We start from the raw sequence: 15,255 nt of genomic DNA, 5'->3' as shown, positions 1-15,255 counted from the left end.
TTATTTTTATTTTTACAGTATTGTAGGAGGGGGTCTCCAGAGCTGAATCGCATTGATTGCAGGTCCGGAGACCCCTTGCTTCCTGAGTAACGGGGCCTGTAACTCGGGAAGGAGGGAGTCGCCAGACCTGAAATCAATGGGGCTCAGCTACGGAGACTCCAATACTGTATTATTAAAAGAACGTAAAAGCCCTGCAAACGCCTATTAGAGGCGCTCAGATAGAGTGACTGATTTAGTCTATCTCTTGCTATGCGTCTCTTACAGACAGGTGAAGCCCGGTAGGATTCACACAGCAGTGGCCTTCGCTGTGTTAATCCGATGGGTCATTAGTCTGGCCGCTGGAACCTCACGACATGCTAGAGGTTACCGTGCAGAACTCGCAAGGCAAATGACCGACAACAGGCAGTTGCTACAGTACATCTCTAGTTATGGAAGCTGTGAATACAGTACTACACGTCAACATTTCTACACAATACATAATGCTGTACAGTGAAACACGTGTGTGTTATGGCAATAAGGCACTGCAGAACCTCACCATGAAACAGTTTGTCAGTTATACTACATTCACGATGAATGCACATCCCTTCAGGATCATTTATTGAAGATGTGCATTTTGGGGCTAAACACAATTTCAAGAAAACTCCCTACATTTTAAAATGTGCTTCCGTTGTGTACCTTCTAACATTTATTTTTTATATATATATAGAAAAGAGGAACCAGCACTCAATTGGAAATGTAATATCAATTAAATATCCAATAGTAAATTAGATACATTTATAAAAAAATAGACAAATGATGCCCCAAAGTTGATATATAACGAGACAGATAAAAAACATATAAACATATACAAATATGTATACTGTATAGCATCAATAAAAAAAAAAAAAAAGATGCCTATCATTAAGCTGCAATTAAATGGAAAATTGTATATCAATTGCAAAGACACATTAGTAGAGGGAGATTGATCACATATAATGTGTATCAGTAGTTGTCCAAGGACAAGAATCAAAACGGAGAACGTGAGGTTAAATCCAATGCTGAATGTTTGGGCTTAGGTATGTTCTCACCCACTCGTAGATGTAGAGTAACCACAAAACCCATCAGCTGTGTCTCTTAGAACATTTACTATTTTTAAGTCGGTTTAACACAAAACATCAGGTTCCACATATGGGTTAGTAGAGTTTTGCATCTTGACATAAATAAATTCATAGTTTAATGTCTCAAAGTTTCCCAAGAGCAATATTGGAGGGGAAATAATGTTGGTACCGATACATCTGGTGCATTTGTTTTGCTCAAGTTTCCCATGTTTTGCAGACAGGAGACTTTAATACCTAGGAGTGATTTGCTCTCTGGCAGGAGAAAGAGGACAAAGCCACAATCTGAAACAGGTACGTGCACATATGGATGTCTTTTTAACCTACCTTCTGCTTTCCCTCCTTTCTCTTCTTTTATTGTCTTATCAGTTTCCTCTTTCCTTTTAATCTTCTTCTTCCATCCTTTGCCTCAGAAAATTCAAAAAGAAATATGATTATCATTTATTTAAGTATCTGCAGTCAGTATATAGATGGCGAGGGATCTCAAACTAGGAAAGTGAGAACAGTACATCTTGACATTTAACAGCAAGAACTAGGTATTTTATAGCCCATTGTCACCTTGCCACCCCCTTTACCTGCACTGCACTCCTGCCTTTTTCTGTCCCGGCCCCTTACCTGTGGAACTCCCTCACACTCTGTATACTGCCATAGCCTGGACTCATCGCTACTACCCGACAGCCAGTCTTCCTTACCAACCGTCGTAGCAAAGCACTGCTATCTATTGCCCTTACTCCTTCAACTAGTGTCTTCGAGTGTCTCTACAAGTCTCCTAACCTACAGTAGCTGATAGCTTTCCGGGGAAGTCAACAGGACTGCCTGTATCCATTACAGAATTATAACAGTCTCAGTACTTATTGCTGACTAAGTTAAAGGCTCATACAGCACTATCTTATACATTAACACAAATGTAACAAGCTAGTACCAGTTCTTAGAATATATAAAATTGATATAAAGGTAGATTATTCCTCTAGATTGTAAACTCTCATTACCTTTTGTATCTGCTCTTGCTTGTGCTTATTTGGCATTCAAAACATTTTATGTAATTTATATCACTCTACCCCCATAGTACTGTGCTGCAGAATATTTATTTATAAAATGTTTTACCAGAAAGTAATACATTGAGAGTTACCTCTCGTTTTCAAGTATGTCCTGGGCCAATATGTTGGTGCTTTATAAATAAATGACAATAATACTTACAATTGTTGTGCTCACCCTACAACTAAGCAATCTGCCTTTATTTTCCTGTGTAATCAATAATGTCTTAAACAGTAGTCTCCAGAATCCACGGAACAATGAAGATTAAATGGTCTTCAGTGAGTACTGTCGGTATGAAATATGCGGCTCTCCCAGAATATTTTCGTATGTATGCTTATATTTTCTTTTATACTGTATGTCCAAGTGTTGAATAGAAATCAGATTTGAAACTCAGGGTATCATGAGCAACAGGAATAAAAGTGGTTTGGTAGTAATGTTACTGCCTAAGCAGGCTTGTAACCTACAGTATATCTCAGTTTGCGTCAATTACAAATAATTGGTTGTAGGCACTGGAGCAGGGGTGTGTGCCAAACAAATCTATGTACTGTGCAACATACACATAAAGAAAAAATATCATATTTGACCTTGAAAAGAGTGGATGTAGCTTTAAGTGGATTCTCCTTCTGAATATCAGTTTTTATTGAAATTTCAGTCAAGTAGCTAAATGTTATCAAAGACATATAGCTGTAAACTGTAAAAAAAAAAATAATAATAAGTAAAGATGTCAGTATGTATATACAGTAGGAGAATGATATTTATTAAATAACAGTGGTCGGCAGAATTAACATTAGCTTTAATTGTCTGCAAAGTTATCTATAAATAAATCTAGCTTGAAACAAAGAGAATTTAGAAACAAATACAATCCCTTTTAAAACCAAAGGCACAACTACAAAATAACATAACACTTACTTTGCAAGAGCGGAAAAGGACTAGAAATCATTGGGTTGGCAGCTTCTAAAGTAATAGAGATTACAAAAATATTATTATTATTCTCTCCTATATATATATCAGAAGGAACAGAAAGCGCACGGCCCATAGCATAAAATCTATGACATTTATTGACAAGGGATATGGGGTTGGAGGAAACAGGCTCACTCACAAGGAAAGCATGAAAACAGGCATATGTGAACACACATAGTCACTGCCACACCGGGATGGTAAGCCGTCGACAGCAAGTAATAGAGTCCTCAAGTGTCCTCATATAACTCGGGGAAGATCTGGGTCCTTAGCATGAACAGTCCCAGCACACTCAGCTACTCCAATGAGTACACGATGCTGTTAGCCTCCTGCAGCACCAGAGACGCGATCCGGCCACGATACACCGCCCCCCAGTGATGACCGGGAAAATGAAATAAATAGGAGATACCGGCACCCCATAATGGGGCCTGTATCTCGGGAAGCAGGGTGTCCCAGGACCTCAAATCAACACGGTTCTGCTATGGAGACCCCCTGCTACAATACACCAGTAATGAAACCCTAATTAAACATGTAACACATTCGTTACCGTAGCGGCTATCTGCTATGGTAATGAAGATTCTTTAATGTAATTTTTATTAATAGTGTGCGGGAGCAGGGGGTCTCCTGAGCTGAAGCGCTTTGATTTCAGCATCAGCGACCCCCTGCTTCCCGAGTTAGAGGCCCTGGTATGGGGCATCGGGTGCCAATATCGCCGCCAATTTTAACTCGCCCGCGTCACGTGACCAGGAGAATTAAATAATGAAGGAGATACCGGTACCCCAGATCTGGGCCTGTAACTCGGGAGGCAGGGGGTCCCCGAGGCTGAAATCAATGCGGTTCAGCTCAGGAGACCCCCTGCTCCCGCCAACCAATAATAAAAATTACATTAAAGCAGCTTCATTACCTTAGCGGATAGCCGCTAAGGCAATGAAGGGGTTAAGGCACAATAGCAGCTTTATTTATGGCAGAGGGGGTGAGTGAAGCAGGTACTTGGCCCTTCACTCACCCCGTGCCCCCCAGGGCATTACAATATCTACAATATGTATATTACAATATGTACTAAACAACAATACACAACCCATCCACCCCCTGTACCCCCACATAAAACCAGATTTTATATTTTTATACACAGTATTGATACAAGAGGCCGGCGGGGGTTCCAGGGGGTCCCCGCGGGTGTCCGGGGGCTCCAACAGGGTCCCCGTGTGGTCCCAAAGGGTCTTCGGGTGGTCCCCATGGGTCCCCGCCCCCCCGGGAAGCCTAACCACCCACCCCGGACACAGCCTGTACCCATTGCTTGGCATAGTGGTACATCATACCCCTGTAATATGGCATGATAAGCTACTATAGAAGTCAATGGTCATCCTAATAAAAAGACAAAGTCCCAAAATACACAATAATAAAACATACACAAGCATTAGGGGCCATTAGATTGTATTTTTGTATGCATTCTTTCTGGCAACAGAGGACATGGCCCTGCAGTATGCTGACGAGGACGCCCTTCATGATGGCAGGGGTAAGTAGACCGGTTTATTTACTTTATTTATGCTGGCAGGCTAATGTTTGATTTAATAATGGACAAATGAGCTATTATCCATATCTGGGTAATAGTTTTTTTGCCCATTACAGTACTGTATGTGTTTGAAGGGGGAAGTGCATTTATTATATTTATTACAAATTGTATTTTTTGATACAGGATTGGTACCGCAGGCCAGTGGGGACCACCCGAGGACCCCTGAACACCCATGGGGACCATCCGAGGGCCCAAAGACACCTGTGGGAACCACCCGAGGGCCCCCGGACACCCGTGGGGACCACCCAAGGGCCCCCAGACACCCGTAGGGACCACCTTGAGGCCCACAGACACCCGCGGGGCCCCCCACCGGCCTCTGGTATCAATCCTGTATATCAAAAAATACAATCTGGTTTTATGTTGGGGCACAGGGGGTTGGTGGGTTGTGTATTGGTGTTTAGTACATATTGTAATGTTTATTGGGGGTAAAGGAGGTGAATGAAGGGCTAAGTACCAGCTTCACTCACCCCCTCTGCCCCCAATAAAGCTTCTGTTGTTCTTTAACCCCTTCATTGCCTTAGCGGTTGGCCGCTAAGGTAATGAAGTTGACTGTAAATGCATTTTTATAGCATCGGATTGATGGCGAGGGTCTCTGGTGCTGATATTAATGGCTATAAACTCCGCAGACTCCCGGCATCAATCCGATGCAGGAAAAATGCATTATTTTTTCTAAGTCCCATCTCGCCGCTTATCGGCAGCTTCTCACCACTCTCTTGCCAACTTTTCCTTGTGAAATGATTTTGAGAGGAAATCTCAATTCTAGAGCCACGATTAGCCTTGATAAGCTGATCGGGGCTACTAGAATAGCACGAGTTTGAAAAGCTGGCGATAAGTGGCTTATCGGTGTGCGTTTGGCAATTTTTTTTCCGCCCCAAAAAATTGCCGAAAACCTCTCTTATCGCCGACTTATCGGGGCTTACTGAATAGCAGTAGGCTTCTTTGGCGATAAGTGGCTTATCGCTGCTTAGTGCATAGGCCCCATAGTGTATATGTACCTATAAACAAACATATGGCTACTTACTGTGGCTATATGAGCTCATAAATTGTTTATACATTTCATATTTTATACGCACAATGTTGACTCCTCACATGAGCATTGTCAGAGTTTTATCATTCTAATATACGTGCCAACTATACTGTACAAGCACATACTAGAATATCAAATAATAATGTCAATCAACATAAAGCAATACAAACTGGGCACAGTACATCACAGTCTCTATTTAAAAAAAAAGTTTCTCTAAAACAATTAAAACTGCAGCTGTTGAGCATTGAGGCACTATTTTAAACGGCAGGATTTACATTCTCAGATGAAAGGTCAATTTCTATGCATCAAGATCGTTTTTTTGGTTCTGTACTGCTGGTCCGGAGCAAGGTCAAAGACACCTGTGCACACCCATCATTAGTAAAACCCTGGATCAAAGTAAGGCACCTACAATATGTTTTTAAAACCAGAGAGATAACATAAAACACAGACAGAGCTCAGTGCACATCCAGTGAAACTTATACACGGTACAGTGCCTAAATATACATGTATAGATATCTATTAAATAAAATGGTCTTTGGGGGTTCAATATGAGCTTGTAGGTGTCCTGTATGACCTACAATATGTTTCCTAACTGTAAATCTGAGGTAGTTCATTCCTTGATAGAAAACTATAAACTATTCCAATTGTGTTCCAATATTTACCAAGCCTTACACAATTGGGTCCAGTAAAGCAGAAGAGCACCCTGAAATAACAATTATGTGCAGATATTTTTTGTGTTCAAATGTACTGCATGACATTGTGCCCCCAGATAACATCATATCCCAGTTGGCGCAGTACAGCTCAACCCCTGTTATAGCACGAGCCGATACAACGCAGATCCGCTTATAACGCGGTGTGAGCGGGGCTCCCAAAAATAAGCAGCAGATCTCCTATAATGCCGTTTTCTATCCTCCCTGCTTCACGTGACCCTGCCGCGTCATTTGACACCGGTTACCATGGCGACATGTCGCTATGATGCAGTAAATTTGTAAATTAAGACCAGAACACACAGGGCAACCCAATAACAGCATAATAGAATACTAAAATATAAAACAACATTTCCAGAAAGTGATATATAAAAAAAGCTCTGACGCTGTCTGTTCAAGGGGTTCTCTGTCAGTCTGATCTTACCACCCACTGTGCTGTCAGAGAGCCAGGAAAAGCCTCAGGTATTTAACCCCTCCAGTTCCGCTGTTAACCACCCCCTCCCCCCCTCCCACCCCCCAGCCTCAGATTTTTAACCCCAGGAAAAGGCATAGGGAAGACCCCTGCCAGATAGAAATGGCAGAAAATTCAAACAAACGGAAGAAGTTTACTTTAGAAGAAAAAATTGTTGCGCTTGATAGAATCAAATCTGGAGTCCAGCAAACCCAAGTGGCTAGAGACCTAGGAGTGAACAAGTCTACAGTTCACGAATGGAAAAAGGAGGAGGAGAAACTATGTGATGCAGCTAAGTCCATAGAAAGAGACGATGGACTGAAACGGAATCGTTTGCGGCTACCTTAAGACAGCCAGTTGGATAAAGCTGTTTCAGTGGTTTGTCCAAGAAAGATCCAAAGGCACAACTCTGTCTGGATTCTATCTGCAAACGCAAGTCCAAAAGTTTCACAACCAATTTCACGGAAATTAGTCAAATCTCATGCATGGCTAGTAGTGGATGGCTAAATCGCTTTAAAAGGCGACATGGAATAACCAATAACCGCTATATCAGGAGAGATACGTTCAGCTGACGATGAAGCTGCATGCTCGTACTCTGCCCAGCTTCAGAAGATAATTGAAGATGGTAGCTATACCGCAGAACAGGTGTATAATTGCCATGAGTCCGGACTGTGTTACAATTGTACTAGATTGTGCAAAGGCTTTTGATACGGTTTCATACAAGAGGTTGGTGTACAAAATAAAGAAAACGACTCAGTAATAATATATGCACCTGGATTGAAAACTGGTTAAAGGACAGACAACAGAGGGTTGTCATAAATTGAACTTTTTCAGGTTGGGCTAAAGTCGTGAGTGGAGTACCTCAGGGATCGGTACTGGGACCCCTGCTTTTTAACTTGTTTATTAATGACCTTGAGGTTGGCATCGAGAGCAAAGTCTCCATCTTTGCTGATGATACTAAATTGTGTAAGGTAATAGAATCAGAGCAGGATGTAATTTCTCTTCAGAAGGACTTGGAGAGACTGGAAACGTGGGCAGGTAAACGGCAGATGAGGTTTAATACAGACAAATGTAAGGTTATTAAACGGGCAATGGATGGAAGGGAAGTAAACATAATTATGCCCCTTTACAAAGCATTAGTAAGACCACACATTGAATATGGAGTACAATTTTGGGCACCAATCCTAAGAAAAGACATTATTGAACTGGAGAGAGTGCAGAGAAGAGCCACCATATTAATAAAGGGAATGGACAATCTAACTTATGAGAAGAGGCTAGCTAAATTAGACTTATTTACATTAGAAAAGAGGTGTCTAAGAGGGGATATGATAACTATTTACAAATATATTCGGGGACAATACGAGGAGCTTTCAAAAGAACTATTCATCCCATAGGCAGTAAAAAAGGACTTGGGCATCCCTTAAGGTTGGAGGAAAGGAGATTTCACCAGAAACAAAGGAAAGGGTTCTTTACAGTAAGGGCAGTTAAAATTTGGATACTGTGATGGCAGATACAATAGATTTGTTCAAAAAAAGGTTGGACATCTTTTTAGAAAGGAAAGGTATACAGGGATATACCAAATAAGTATACATGGGAAGGATGTTGATCCAGGGATTAATCCGATTGCCAATTCTTGGAGTCAGGAAGGAATTTATTTTTCCCCTTATGAGATATCATTGGATGATATCACACTGAGGTTTTTTGTTTGCCTTCCTCAATAAGTCAGTATAGATATAGGATAAAGTATCTGTTGTCTAAATTTAGCATAGGTTGAACTTGATGGACGTACGTCTTTTTTCAACCTCATCTACTATGTAACTATGTAACAAAATGTTACCGAATACCACTCTGGCTTGTAAGAATGATGATCAGTAAGAATGATGATCAGTGAAAACAAGGCTTTAAACAAATGAAAGACAGAGTGACTGTACTTTTTTGTGTTAACCAGACAGGAAATCACAAACTGAAGCCACTTTGTATAGACAAATTTAAATCACCACGCTGCTTCCACCATGTGAACATGGCCTCTATGCCTTTTTCCTACAACTTTAGTAAAAATGCATGGATGACTTCCAGCATTTTTGGAAACTGGTTTTATCAGCAGTTCGTACCCGAGGCGTAAACACTTACGGCAACAAAGATCGGATACTAGAGCTTTGTTGTTGCTAGATAACTGCCTTGCCCATCTGTCTGATGATAGCCTCAGGCTAAGGCCCCGCTCCCTCAGTCAGCGCGCCCGCACTGCAGACAGGCGGCACACTGACAGGCAATTGACCGCGATATGCTGTCTGAGGGAGCCGGGAGCCGGAGCGGGAGGGGGGCGTTAGTGGGAGGGGGGCGTGTTAAAACTTTGTGACGATCGTGGTGCCGTGGTGCCGTCCACCCCCCCACCACCACCCCCACTCACAACACATACACACACATACACACACACACACATACACTCACACACTTTTCCCCGCAGCTCCTTCCCTGCTCCCCTCCCAAGCCGCCTCCCATCGGTAGCGCCTTCCCTCCCCTCCTTCCCTCATTGGCTGACTGCCGCACCACGTGACGTGTCAGAGCTGCAAATCACTAGGATCTTGCAGCATCGGCCGGCTGACGCGTCACAGCACGCAGTCAGCCAAGTAGTAAGGAGCCAGCGGGGACCTCCACACTACAGGAAAGGGGCTGGTGGTCCGCGGCCGTGCGCGCCGTCGGAAGCAGCGGGACCCAGGCCTAATAAGCAGAGATGGCAAAATACGAGTCAGCTACTTGCCCCAAAACACCACATCAAAAATACAGCTGCTGGATCAAGGCATTATATCAACATTCAAGATGAAATTCCGAAAGACGCGGACACAGCGAATATCACGGGTGAGGATTCTGTTACTGCATTTTTAAAGAAGCTAAACCTAAAATAAGTTTTTTACATTGGTGGTGAAGCATGGGAAGCAATCACAAAAATATGCATTTCTAAATGTTGGAGAAACGTAACTGGTGCAAGTCTGGTACTGGCTAACTTCCAGGTAGCCAGTGACAGTGATGAAGAGAATGACTTTGAGGGCTTTACAGAGGAAGAAGTCGCCGCCGCCACCAATCTATTCTTTGAAAGCTACATTAATGAAGGCCTCACAGAAAATGACATGGCCAATGCAGAAAGAGCACTAGAACCGTTTGTTGATAGCGAAAGTAGGGCCACAATAGATGGGGACAACAGCTGTCCTACCTATGAGCATATGACCGACTCAGAAATAATCCAAAACGTTACTAGCGAAAATCAAGATTTGGATGCAACCGAAGACGATGAGGAAGAGGAACCAGAGCCGCCACCTAAGATCGCAGAGGCGCTCACAGGTTTGCAAACTGGACTTAAATTTCTTGAAACAGAAAACGTAGAATCCATTTCAGTTTTACAGTTAAAACGCTTGATTGAAATCGTTAAAAAGAAGCAAAGAGATGCAATGAAACAGTCAATCCTCGATATTTTTTTTTAAAAAATGAAGCACTTTAAAGTTTACTCACAAGTCCGTTTGTTAATGTATGCTTTCCGTGGTAGAGACGGATGGATTCGTAGGCGGTCACTGCATAGATAGGAACTACGAATCCATCCGTCTCTACCGCACATCTTCCGGCTGGAGCACGCAGACAATCCCATCTGCTCTACAAGACGAACGCCATGGAGCTGCCTCCCTTTGCGGTTACAAGGACCGCCAGCACGCAAGGCACGTCTCAACCCGTCCCGGAGTAAGCTGCACAGTGACCACAGTGACGTTACACTGAAGCGCAGATCCTGCAGAGCCTGGGACCGGCAAGCTACCGAAGGAGCAGCGAAGACACCAGGCGGGTAAGGGCAGCAGGCTTTTGGTTGTTCCGTGAGCACAGGAGAGGGGCTTAAACAGCTTCTCATCCTGTCTCTATACTAATCCCTGCAAAACTGGCCCCCCACCTAGGTCATTAGTCTGTCTCCCTTAACGATCCTTCCCTCATATATGTTATTGACTTTTGAACACTTCAATTGCAGTGGGATTGTTTTTACTTCATTTATATGCGCATCTGAGGTTGCTAAATATTAACCCATACCCAGTCATATACACTGTGTAGAGCACTGGACATTTTGGGGTTCATTCCCCTTACTTTATAGATGCTTTCCGTGGTAGTTGAATGAACACGGCGTGCATTACTGTTGTCCCTTATCTTCAGAATAATAGCCCCATAGTTAATGTTAAGACACGAATGTAACTGGAATGTAACACGTAGAAAAGCAGTTGTGAGTACAGTACTGTATCTACAGTATGTGTTTTAGTGTGTGGACCAAAATGTTGTTTATCGTACAGTATTTATGAATACTGTACGACACTATTATTGGTGTCTTAAATACTTTATTGTACAATGCATCAATAAAAGTTTGAAACAATACAATTGTACATTGTTTCTATATTTTGCCTATATCAGGGGTTTTCAACACACAAACTCTCCCCCCTCCTCACACACTCTCACCCCCCCCCCCTCCACACACAGACACACACCTGGGTGATGTATATATGGTTATTCTTTATGACGTGCACACGCTAAACTTGCCATTTTTTAATTGTTTTCATATACATATGATACATATGTACATATAACGTACTGTATACAGATTAAGAGAATTTTGGCTAGTATTGCTGCTTTAGGTATGTGAATAGGATGGTAAATAAGCTCACCTTTTGGCCAGCTGGACAAATTGCATCCTCCCACTTTGTCAGACATTCCTGCAGGTGTTCTACTGGAACCTGCTGGGAAAATACATTGTAATGTTATATGGGAATGTACAATCCTGAAAAATAGTGTTATATACTTCTTATGTTGAGAAGGAGTGGCTCAGTGAGTAAAGACACTGAATCAGGCACTGAGTTTGAAGCAGGGGAACCTAGTGCAATTCCCGGTGTCGGCTCCTTGTGACCTTGGGCAAGTCACTTTGTCTACCTGTGCCTCAGGCACACCAAAAAAAAACCATAAAGTGTAAGCTCTACGGGGCAGGAACTGTGTTTGCAAAATGTCTCTGTAAAGCGCTACGTAAAACTAGCTGCACTATACAAGAATAAACAATTATTATTATAATTATTAAGTACGTTTCGGTGGCATGATCCTTCAAAACACAAATTCAAGACCGAGTACTGAGTGTAATGTCCAGTCAATGAAAGGAACAGGATATGTCTAGCTCAGAAACGACACATTAAAACAATCCATTCTTAGCTGTTTTCACATAAAATGTATGTAAAAATCGAATTATTAGGCATTGAAAGATGCTATTGCCATTAAATCACTTTGATTGCAGGTGCCTCTTTCAGCTAGCAGGGATAGTAAAAAAAAATAATAATACAAAAATAAAGATGAGAGGTAGCTATGAATCACAGGGTGGAGTGGTCGGTAAGGATGCCAAAGAGAATAAGAAGGAAAACATATTTACTTGTAATGACAGTTCAAAATGATAAGGAATGAAGTGCATATAAGTTAAAAGATGGGTTATCATATAAAACATTACCAAACCTCAAGTGTCTACCTGTTATAAAGCCCAGCAAATACATTTGTGAATTAAGTGCCTTAAAAAAAAAAAAAAAAAAAAAATAAAAAAAAAAAAAAAACAATTTGAGTTGATAAGCATAATTAAGAGCCAGCGGGTTGAAACACATAACTGGACAATTAACATAGACATTAAATTATTCTGGAGGATTTTGGCAGACTGAAAAGGTGATTTTGTATGTTTCTCTTTAAAAACGCATTTGTAAATGGATTGGTGAAACCATGCCCAGATTCACTAAAGGGTGGCAAAATTGTACCATACTTTAATTAAATTAATTAAAAGTTGAGTGCCCTTTAAGCAGGGTGTATCAAAGCTATGTCGGCTGAATTTGCCCCGTTCAGAATATGGTCTTCTTTGTATTAATTTATCAGAAAACACATTGTTGGTAACTTAAGAAAATTTCAATGTAAGAACGGCAGATGTGATGGGATTAATGAACACTTTAAAATGAATAAATCGGGATCAATTACAGTATGTTAAGGGGAAACCACAGAGGTATTTCAGGAGCATTTACAAGGACAGTCCATCCAGGGGCCAAAGAGTTCTAATGGAAGCGACATGTTTCATGGGTTACATCAGGGTTATTGATGCCTTTATTAACAAAGTTTTACATCTATAAGTAGTCTTAACACCTGAATGCCACGTGCCTTCTGGTACCTAACCCCATGATCGGTTGTTTTAGCCATGATGTGTTCACAGGAAGACCCCCAAAAGGAAATTCCAACTTTTGGATCAGTGCGGACTGGGGGATTGGTGCGGGATCGGTGTGTAGCTGCTGGGGGAAGTAAGGCTGCTGGGGGAAGTGCGAGGGGAGTGCGGGAAAACCGCGGACCAGGCAACACTGGTGCGGGGAATGCTGGCAGAAGTACGGTGGCTGCTGGAGGACGTGTAAGGCTGCCGGTGCTTCACTCCACCTCTTCCCCCCTCCTCCCGATCAGGCGCGCGGCAGCCATTTTTTTTAAAAATTAGCACGATCCCGGTTATAGTGCGGTCGGATCGGGTGGCCGAGGACCGCACTATAACGGGGTTGAGCTGTGTGTGTGTGTGTATATATATATATATAACTATATATATAGTTAAGGTGGGTAAAAAAAGTGACAAAAACCCTCCACAGCAAAGCATATAGAAAATGGAAATATTACTATATGCTCATGTGCATGTCTCAGACAGGTCTGCAACCCCGCCTTTCACCATTATCACACAGCACTTCCAATGCAGCAAGGGATTCTGGGAAATGACATGCAAATGAGCACACAGTGTCACCTTTTGCTTCAAAACCATTTTTAACATGGTTCCCTATAGGCTTAAGCTTGCTGCATGGTCACAGCTTTGAGCACAGCCAGGGTTAAGATGCATAGCCAGAAAACCCACCCACAGACAGCTGTTTCGACCTTAGGGAACCATGTTAAACATGGTTTTGAAGCAAAAGGTGACACTGTGTGCTCATTTGCATTTCATTTCCCAAAATCCCTTGCTGCAGTGGAAGTGCTGTGTGCTGGGTGATAATGGTGAAAGGCGGGGTTGCAGACCTGTCTAAGACATGCAGATGAGCATATAGTAATATTTCCATTTGATATATATAAATGAGTTCTTCAGTATTAGGTGATACTATATGCTCATGTGCATGTCTTAGACAGGTCTGCAACCCTGCCTTTCACCATTATCACATAGCACTTCCAATGCAGCAAGGGATTCTGGGAAATGACATGCAAATGAGCACACAGTGTCACATTTTGCTTCAAAACCATTTTTAACATGGTTCCCTATAGGCTTAAGCTTGCTGCATGGTCACAGCTTTGAGCACAGCCAGGGTTAAGATGCATAGCCAGAAAACCCACCCACAGACAGCTGTTTCGACCTTAGGGAACCATGTTAAATATGGTTTTGAAGCAAAGGGTGACACTGTGTGCTCATTTGCATTTCATTTCCCAGAATCCCTTGCTGCAGTGGAAGTGCTGTGTGCTGGATGATAATGATGAAAGGCGGGGTTGCAGACCTGTCTAAGACATGCAAATGAGCATATAGTAATATTTCCATTTGATATATATATAAATGAGTTCTTGAGTATTAGGTGATACCGTTTTTATTTGGACTAACAATTTATGTCATAGGACAAGCTTCCGAGAGTTTTCCTCTCTTCCTCAGGTCAAGCAATCCTGATATACAAAGGTTTCTATGACTTATATATACTATATATGTATATATATGAAAAGGTAGTCAACTCCAGCAAGAGTAAACAAAAGACAGCACTCAGTGGTAAATGAAAAAAGACCTGTAATCAGATAAACAGCAGCACAAGGACCAACGTTTCGGTCCTCGCAGGGACCTTCCTCAGGGCAGCAATGCAAAGGCAGTACTACAATAAGGCAACGTGTTGGGCATATTGCTGAGGTAGAAAAACTCCTCATCATATGGCTGGAAGATCAATCCCAGCGTCATGTGCCCATTAGTTTAGCCTTAATTCAGGCCAAGGCTTTGAGTCTGTATGAGGACATTAAGCAACAGCATGGAGAAGGGACCACAGAGGAAACGTTCACTGCAAGTAAGGGCTGGTTTATGCGGTTTAAAGAGAGGGCAAACTTGCATAACATTAAAGTGGCCGGGGAAGCTGCTAGTGCGGATGAGGAGGCAGCTAAAACCTTCCCTGTTACATTGGCCAAAATTATAGAGGACGGTGGCTATTGCGCACGTCAAGTTTTCAATGTTGACGAGACTGGGCTCTACTGGAAGAAAATGCCCAGTAGAAGCTACATTGCAAAAGAGGAAAAATCTATGCCCGGGTTTAAAGTTGCAAAGGACAGGCTGACTCTTCTGCTTGGATCAAATGCTGCAGGTGATTTCAAGCTAAAACATTTGCTTGTTTACC

The 15,255-nt window shown here is 42.2% G+C and overlaps 1 protein-coding gene across 18 annotated transcripts in view; it reads right to left on the bottom strand.

Annotated features, from left to right (window-relative positions):
• The window catches only part of ZNF618 (zinc finger protein 618), a 220,358-nt gene that overhangs the window by 16,082 nt on the left and 189,021 nt on the right, over positions 1-15,255 (bottom strand). For 14 of the 18 annotated variants that reach the window (XM_075579289.1, XM_075579291.1, XM_075579297.1 and 11 more), the window contains 3 exons: positions 11,530-11,601; positions 3,039-3,083; positions 1,422-1,502 (listed from right to left, as the gene is read on the bottom strand). In XM_075579289.1, the coding sequence (XP_075435404.1) occupies positions 1,422-1,502; positions 3,039-3,083; positions 11,530-11,601 (198 nt within the window). The remainder of the gene's footprint in view (positions 1-1,421; positions 1,503-3,038; positions 3,084-11,529; positions 11,602-15,255) is intronic. The other 4 variants (XM_075579290.1, XM_075579295.1, XM_075579285.1 and 1 more) reach the window with 1 other exon arrangement.

This window comes from Ascaphus truei, chromosome 21 (genome assembly GCF_040206685.1).
Source record: "Ascaphus truei isolate aAscTru1 chromosome 21, aAscTru1.hap1, whole genome shotgun sequence".
In the NCBI taxonomy this organism is placed as follows: domain Eukaryota; kingdom Metazoa; phylum Chordata; class Amphibia; order Anura; family Ascaphidae; genus Ascaphus; species Ascaphus truei.
Note: the sequence above shows the minus strand (reverse complement) of the source record. Positions and strands in the feature narration are given on the sequence as shown.